General features: G+C 36.9%; 1 protein-coding gene across 1 annotated transcript; it reads left to right on the top strand.

Moving 5' to 3' along the window:
* Positions 1 to 369: 369 nt before the first annotated feature.
* On the top strand, positions 370 to 7109 carry LOC104540558 (utrophin-like; the record flags this gene model as incomplete). Its single annotated transcript, XM_010184393.1, has 4 exons — positions 370 to 635; positions 2314 to 2460; positions 3878 to 3956; positions 7049 to 7109. Coding segments are annotated over exons 1-4 (533 nt in total), but the record flags the coding sequence as incomplete, so codon positions are not given.
* Between the last annotated feature and the right edge of the window lie 1723 nt (positions 7110 to 8832).

The following is an 8832-nucleotide window of genomic DNA, read 5'->3' as shown; positions in this document are numbered from 1 at the left end:
AATGATCCCTAGGTTTCCTATTGCTGTTTCCAGTAGGGAAGAACGATCTTTTATTTCCTCCCCCTGTGCCTTCAAAAGTGACAAACCAGCAGTAAGCTGCCTTTGTTTTGCTGTTATCATAATACATGGAAGTCAAGAATAGTTTCTTGTCTTCTGATCAAGTTTTATTTTGTCATTAGGAGTGATTAAGGCTTATTTCGGTTATGACAAGTTGGACTTTCTTCTATCTTGTGCACACTGAAATAAATTGCCAGTTGACTCTGGTCTTACTGACTGCCTTGAGCATGTACCACAGGAGCACTGTCTGTTTAACTAGATACAAATAAGAGAAGAAATAAAGAATTCAACTTTGCTTTCACTCTGCAGAGTTGACACCTGAGGAGAAAGCCATGAGGATTGCCAAAGCTATGCGTAAGCAGTCATCAGAGGTAAAAGAGAAATGGGAGAACCTAAATGCCAGTGCCAGTATCTGGCAGAAGCAAGTGGACAAAGCATTAGAAAAACTGAAAGACTTGCAGTGTGCCATGGATGACCTCGATGTTGACTTGAAGGAGGCTGAAAACGTGAGGAATGGCTGGAAACCTGTGGGAGACTTGCTCATAGATTCATTACCAGAACACATTGAGAAAACTACAGTAAGTATGGAATGCCTGGGAAATCTTTAACCTGTGTGAGAGTCAGACCCCTCCATTCTAATGCCACTAGTCACATTAGTTATGTATACACTATATATTTAAATTTTCATGTAGTGTTTAAAGTGCTTTTTAAAGATTAGATCTGAGGTCTCAAAGAAAGTCCAGTGCTGTGCCACATTCACTGTCAGCTGTGATCGCGTAAGTACATGTGATCAGCCAGCTACAGATATATACAGAATATTAATTCTTGAAATGAAAAAAAAAACAAACCAAAACTGTTCTAGGATTTAAATATTTCCTCCTAGAAATACTGTCTAATCCATAGTTAGGCCACGGGTGTGTTTGGAACTTTGCCCAGGCACTGTAGTGTGAACTGAGTCAGTTATCATCCCAGCAGTTGACAATAGGCCCCTCTCCTTTTTGTAGTGCTGAGCTGTCAGATCTGTTTGGCCATCATCTATAGCTTTCTTCTTAGAAAAACTTTTAGAGGTCTTTCAGTCATACAGAAGTATATACATGGTTATAGATGGGTAGAAGTCATCCCCTGCTTAGCTGCATGGGTGGTGTAGAGACCCAGTAAAGCAGAGCTCCCTAAAGAAAGAATACCTTCCGATAACTAACATTGTCCAGGAAAGCTGACTAGAAACAGCAGATTGCTCGTGGGAGTGCCTAAATATCAGGGATTCCAGGAGGACATGTGAGTAAGCACATGCAGATAGAGAAAACTGCTGTTTCACCAAGCTTCTGTTTCACAAACACAACTTTTCAGATACTAACCTCAAGAATAAGTATGGCAAAATATTAGAAGACCCTGGAGTCATGTACCTGACCGTCCATGTCTTCAGCATGGGATTCTGCTGGTGTTAGAAGAATGAAAGGCCATGGGCTGCTGATAGTTTTCTGCAAATGCTTTCTTTATGTATACCCAGCCTGTGGACTCATGAAATTAACACAGGGCTGCATTATTTCATGTATATCAGTGTAAGCGTCCAAATGCTTCTTTCTTGCCTGTAGGTTCCTTCTGCTCCTAGGCCTGATGAGGGAGATTTTGATGGAAAGCAAATAATTGAATTGTCCAAAGAAAATCTTTTTTTTTTAGTTGTTTCTGGTTTGTTTCATGATGTTTAATCAAGCTATTTATAGGATTGAACAATTAACTGTCCACAGCATGAAAGACATTTGATATATCTTCTCAGCTGTAACTAAAGCTTGCATCAATTTTGTCTTAGTACTGTATTTAGTTCCATTTGATTCAATAAACCTTTTCCTTCTTTTTAATCATTGTAATAGTTTTACTCTACGGTTCTAATCAAGTAAAACATTGTACTCCTTTCCCTTAGAAGACACATTCCTTCATGCTTTACTAATTCAATAATAGTTTTTAAATTGAATTTTTGTCAGCTGCTTGATACTGGAAAACCATAGTTACTTTTTTTGGTTAAGAACATTTGACAGGCTGTGTACTGCTAAAGCTCTTGATGAAAGACTGCATATTTCTTTTTGGAGAAAAAAAATCTTTAAAGCCATATGGCGCCACAAAAAAAATCTTGTTTAAATTGTTTTAGGTCCAGAATTTGGATATGGGCATTTGGGTAAATTTCTGACTGTTTTTTTTTTTCTAAAGGTGGATATGCGCAGATGTCTGTTGAACACAAATATGTGCTTCTTACTCTTCTAGGCTTTTAGAGAAGAAATTGCTCCCATCAACTTGAAAGTTAAAACAGTGAATGATTTGTCCAGTCAGCTGTCTCCACTTGACCTTTATCCATCGTTAAAGATGTCTCGTCAACTGGATGATCTCAATATGCGGTGGAAACTTTTACAGGTATTCTTCTGAATGTGAACAGCAGGTGGGGAGCACGGATGCTTCGCACTCTCTTCTGTTCCCTTAAAAGATGCATCATTACCATTTGGTCATTATTTCTTTGTGGTGTTACTTTAGTCGTACCAAGGCAACAAAAGGAGATGTCTTTCCTTCTGTGGCTTGACCAAAAACTTTTCCTTTCAACCTGCCTCAGCAGTTTACAAACGAAAGAGTCTGCATTAATTTCTGGAGACCAGTGGAACCTATTGCTGCATGGTTTTTTGTATGTCTCATAGCAGTATTTTTACTGCATAAATAATTGTTACTGAAAACTGGTGCACATATTTATGTTGTATTTCCAGCTCCTGTGAGTGCTGTTTTATTTTGGTTTTGAATGTTCAGTTTCTGCGGGGAATTTCATTTAAAGTTACTTAAGTATTAGTAGAGCTATAACAAGATGTAAGCAACAGCACATTTAGCTTTATATAACAGAAGAGGTTATGCTGTGAGAGATATTCATATTGCTTAGTTAGGATTATTGTGCTTAAATGGTCTGAAAATGGTAAATCAGTGTGCCTGATTACAGTTCAAACTCGTGCACAGTTTCACAGTGAATGATTTAATGAAGTTTCTTACATCAGTTGAAGTTCACTTATCAATTTTTGTGCTTTCTCACTCTTTTTTTGGTAAGAAGTACTTCTTGTGAGTCAGCTGTTATTTATTTCTCTGCCTGGTTTTTAAGGGTGATATTAACTGTCTGAAAGAATTGGGGGAAGGATGGAGAACCAGTTGCCTCTCTAACTGAGGGCAACAGGACTGAATTTTCAAAACCTAGGCATCAGCTTCTGGGCTAGTAATTTAGAATTATGAGAGGCAAAACTCTTAATATGTCATATCAGTCCTTCACTTTCCTAGTGTAGTTTGGTACTGTGGTGGGATTTTGTTTGTTCGTTTGTGTGCTCTCACATTGAGTTTACTCAAGACCGCTGCTAGGTGTGCTAGTGCAGTTTCAATTAATAAACCCAGAGGGATCTCATGTCAGCCAGTGAAGTGGTGTCTTCCAAAATGGTTCTGTGCTGGAAAGGCAGCTGTGAGATCAATACAATCAGACTGAGACCTGCTGACTTTGGAAATTTGGACAATGGAAGTGTTGGGAGGAGGTCAGAAACTTCGGCAGTCAGCTATAGTCACTATGAAGCCACTAGTGTTTATTATTGATCTGCAATACTCGCACAAGGGCACTGCAAGATATGAACATGACTTTCATCAAGCAAATGAAAGAAAAAAATAGCCTTGGATAAATGAATGTCAAATAAGTGCTATGGCATGCAGACAAATATATTTAATTAAAATTGAATGTAAACAAGAGGTTTTGTTGTCATGGCCCTGGTGTTATGTAAATGAAATGTAAATTTTGTCAATGTGTGTTTATGTGTAGGTGTCTGTAGAGGATCGCCTTAAACAGTTACAGGAGGCACACCGAGATTTTGGACCTGCATCACAGCACTTTCTTTCCAGTAAGTTCTTTGTATTAGTAGGTGCATGTGAGATATGATGGCTTTCTCAAACACTGACTGCTCTTTACTCCAGGTTTCCCTATGGCTTGAGGAACAGGAAGTTCCTCTTCCATGTTGTTATCAATCTCCCTGTCTTTGTAGGGGTGTTTCATCTTCATAACTTCACTGGCTTTCTTGCTGGTGTGCTTTCCTCAAGGATCACTGCAATATCTTGCGGAGTTATTGTTATGTCCCTGGTTGTTTTATTCTTTGTCCTCTGTTTGCTGCAAAGTCTGACTTGTGGCTGTTCCAGAATCTCTTTTATATGTTCATAAACACATCTTCTCATTCCCCACTACCTCTTTCTTTACTTTCCTTTTGCTTCCACACTTACTAGGACGACACAGAGGAAGTGCTGCCTGGATTATTTTGTTTGTTTGTTTTATCAAAGCCTTCATGTCATATATTACTGGAATTTCAAATGAAAGGGTGGGGGAAGCAAGCCTGCATCACTTCCTCTTGAGATCCACCCTTGTATCTTTTTCTGTTTAGTGAAAATTTTAGAGATGTAAGCTTACAATGTCCCATATGTTCTCATTTGATGTTTTCATTACAGATAATAGGTTGTGATATCAAGATCCATGTTGACTTTCTGAGGTTCTAGCCTATCTGCCATCATCAGAGCTGATGATACAAAGTGTTAGCCCAATCAGCTTTCTGATTTTTAACTAAGTTTTTCAATAATAAAGACAAAATTATTGCAGGAGTTGATAAGTAAACATAAAAAGGAGCAGCTCTGTCTCAGAGTTTCTCAAGTGCTGTATGTCAGTGTATAGCTAAACAGCTAATATAATTTCAAACAATAAATAAATCTTGATTTCTTCTTGAGTTATGTGACAACCATGTTCTTATTGTAAATTGACAGCTAGTTTTTCAGTAAACATAATAGTATACAAGATGCACTGTATTTAAAATATTACAGCTGTTATGCAAAATAACAATTCCTGGAGCCACATTGTCCATTATTAAATTGACAGAACAAACAAACAGCTTTGAATGTATGTGGGTTTTTTTTGTTTTGTTTTAAACCCCAGCAGAAGTATTGCATTGTGTTGCCACAGTGGTTTTGTAGCCCTTCCAATCTCAAATTTGTTACCTTGACCTGGACCCTACACCTATGTAATCGTTTGCTAGAAAGAATACAGATAGAGTGGTACCTTTGGCACTGTTGAAAAACACCAGATAAACTGTTTGGGAGAGCAGTCAGTCTAGTCTTTGTAATTCAAACAGACTAAGAAGCAAAGTAGAGAAGATGCAGTTTCACGTACTCTAGCTGGTTTAAGAAGTTCCTGACTTCACTCCTGTGACACTGTTAAGATTGTTCACCTTTCCTCACCTGGACCAATGCAAATGTTCAGGTTACTGATCTGAAAAAGATGATGAATTGGTGAAAGAGTCCATATGTAAAACAAGGAAGCCTGCCAGGCAAGGTTAGTTTGATTTGTTTGCCATGACCTGGATCATTTCCTTGATATGGCTTACAGCATGCAACAACAAATAATTGCATTCACAAGACTAAGTGGTGAATTGGCTTTGTTACTGAATAAAACATTCATAGAATTATGTCCAAAGAGACTATGCAGTGCCTTATCAGTATGCCTCAGCCCTGCTTAGGTCATCTTCTCCAGCCTTAAGGAGACATTCAGTTTATGTTACATAGAAAAGCCAAGAAGGTGAAGTTTCCAGAATGCACGTTGTTTGATACTGTAAAGAGCCAAGTACCATGGTCCTGCAAAACCAAGTAATATGCAGTTATCCATTTAATTTTTTTGTTGTTGTTAAAAACAACCAACCTCCTTCCCCATGCAAACTACAGCAAAGACTTAAAAAAATCTGTTTTAACAGCTTCAACTAGACAGTTACAGAACTTAAAACCTCCAACTTTATATGAACTATGTTAAATGAAAGTCAGGGACAGTAACTTCAAAGGGAAGGTAATTAAAAAATCATTAAATCTGGAAAAATTAAGGTTTTATCCTGACGAGTTGAAATAATGTGTATTCTAAATCAAATTTTTAAAACCTTCTTAGCAGCCATAATTGACTTCTATCTGTGAGGAACAATTAGAGTGGTATTCTAAATAAAGTAACCTCAAAATCCTCAAACTGAGATTATGATACCTATGTCTTGTGCAGATCTTTATCTCCAAACTTGCACTTCTGAAGTAGAGGCAAGGTTTTTATCTGTGCTCATTTAACAGCAGCTATTTTAAATTTATGTCACCTACCTGTTACTTTTCTTCCAAATCCTAACAAGAGACCATGGCCTGTCATTACACCATTTCCAGCTGACTAGTTCCCAGTTGTCATTTAATCAGTAATTTGTGCTAGCAAAACACCTGCTTCTAACTGATCAGATTTATAGAATCAGAGAATAGCCCAGATTTAAAGGTACCTCAGAAGATCATCTGATCTAACACCTGTTTAAAAACCTGGTAAAATGAGACACAGCTTTGATCCACATTGGATCTCAAGTAATTAAACTCCCAATTAATGTCATTTTCTGCAAGCATGGCCCACTTTAGAGCTCATGTCTCTTTGGAAAAGACAGGTTTAAATGCGTTTTTTGTTGGACATACAGTGTTAATCAATATTAAATTGAGCTGCAAATAGGAGCTAAGAGTTGTAACTAATAAAAATAAGATTGATATTTCTCCTTTTTGTTCTGTTGCAGAGTATTAATTATAGTAGTGGAAACATTATTTTCAAAGCTTAAATTGATAATAATTCTCTAGATGTAGGAAAACCAATGTCTACATTTTCCCTGGATGGATAGCTTGCTTGCTCAGAATTTATTATCCTTCTTAGAAGCAGAATCACCACATTTATTTTATTTCCACCTTCAAATAGATGCCTAGAATAGTCTTGATAGATTGCTGTTGTTTTCTCCAGCTGATTTTCTAATTACTGAAAGTTGTCTGGGAAATTTTAATTGTTCCCATTTAATTTCTTTTAACTGATTTAACTATAAGATAAATAATAAAATACTAATAATTGGACTTTTTTTTATTTGGTGGGTTCATTTTAATAATTGCCTTTTCTTTATTTCCTCAGCCTCAGTACAGTTCCCATGGCAGAGGTCTGTTTCACATAACAAAGTGCCCTACTATATCAAGTAAGTGTGCCTTGATTCTTTTTCCTTAAGCATAACAGAGGGTCTTATCACCATAACCTGGCAGAAAAACATAGGTACTAAGTAGTAACTATAAATCTTATCAAGAGTTTTTCTACATATACAGTATATGGAGCATACCACTATTTTCATGTTTATTGCTTTGCATGCTGTACAATTTAGAAATACGTGACAAGAAATCAGTGGCAAACCCAAACTAAAAACCCCACTCAGATAGGAAACAGCAGATGTGCACCAGTGTAATACAGTATCAGTATTCAAACTAGGCTTGTTCTTATGTGTGTGGCTCATCCAAAGTATAAACTCTAGACTAAAGGCAAGAAAGCTGAATACATGATATATTTTAAAAAGACAAGGTTTATAACCTGTTGCAGAACAGTGGTGATTAATATCTATGGAGTCTGTTCATAATTTTGTGCAGAATCCCTTCAGAAATAGGCATATGTTGATTTCCTTTGGTCATTTTCTTTACTTTATGGAAGTTTTTATAGAGCTTGAGATTAATGTAAATGTAAACTTAACAAAGATTGACAAAAACTGTACAAATACCTTGGTTACCAAGAGGAATGGTTGAAATACTTATTTTGAAAATTAGAAATACTTAGTTATGGAGGTATGGAGATTTTGAAGTGTTCTACATGGAGAAATCCTTAACATGGGTTTTCTCATTCCATCAGCATTCATTTATGTACTGTTTGCCAGTACTTTAAATGTCAAAGACTGCAGCTTTGATAGAAGGATAGCTTCATGCCAGAAAGGTGAATAAAATTTTAAGAAGGTAAAGTGTATAGTAAGCCAGATCCAGAATAGTTGATTTTAGGCTGAAAGAAATCTGTGTTAAGATGTTATCATCTTGAATTTGGAAAAAAAAGTAGTTTTTTAAAGTCTGTAGGATGACTATGAATTGGATCTGCAGACAATTCTAAAAGAATGTCAGTGAAGACTTTGTACTATTGCATATTGCTCTGTCATAAATCTGAGAGCCACATTTTGTGCTTCAAACAATTCATGAGTGCTTGAGAACTTTGAAAAGCAGGTAACAATAAATCTATGTCGATCAAACCTGTTGGCAGCATTCTTGAGATGTGACAGTTGTTTTTAAACTATGATATGGAGATTAAATTTTTTAAGAGTTTGAGTAGGTAACTAGAAAAAAGAAAACCCTATTGTGAGAATCCTGGAATTCTCTACAAAAGATTTTGTGCTTCTGCTGAAAAGTTTTGCAGGAGGCAACAGAAAGCTGTGGCACACTGGAGGAGAGGTTCCTGGAATGGAAGAGGAGAGGGCAGAGGTTGGATGTGGATGCAGACTGACTGCCCAGACTTGGGCAGCAGTGCAATTAAAATGATCACACCTACAGCAATAACTAAAAAAGAAAGAAAAAGAAAGAAAACGCTGAAGTATCAAACTACAGAGACCAAGAGGAAAACTGCTCTGAAATGGTCTTTTCTTCTTATGGGTATATCATAGAATCATAGAATGGTTTTGGTTGGAAAAGTTCTTTAAAATCATCAAGTACAACCATCAAACCAGCCCTAGGTCCACCACTAGACCGTATCCCTAAGCACGGCATATTACTTGTCTTTTAAACATCTCCAAGCATGGTAACTCAACCATCTCCCTGGGCAGCCTGTTTCAGTGCTTGACAACCCTTTCAGTAAAGAAATTCCTCCTAATATCCATTGAAAGATGGCAATTCACATTC

Source organism: Mesitornis unicolor, unplaced genomic scaffold, assembly GCF_000695765.1.
Source record: "Mesitornis unicolor isolate BGI_N332 unplaced genomic scaffold, ASM69576v1 scaffold41315, whole genome shotgun sequence".
NCBI lineage: Eukaryota > Metazoa > Chordata > Aves > Mesitornithiformes > Mesitornithidae > Mesitornis > Mesitornis unicolor.
Note: the sequence above shows the minus strand (reverse complement) of the source record. Positions and strands in the feature narration are given on the sequence as shown.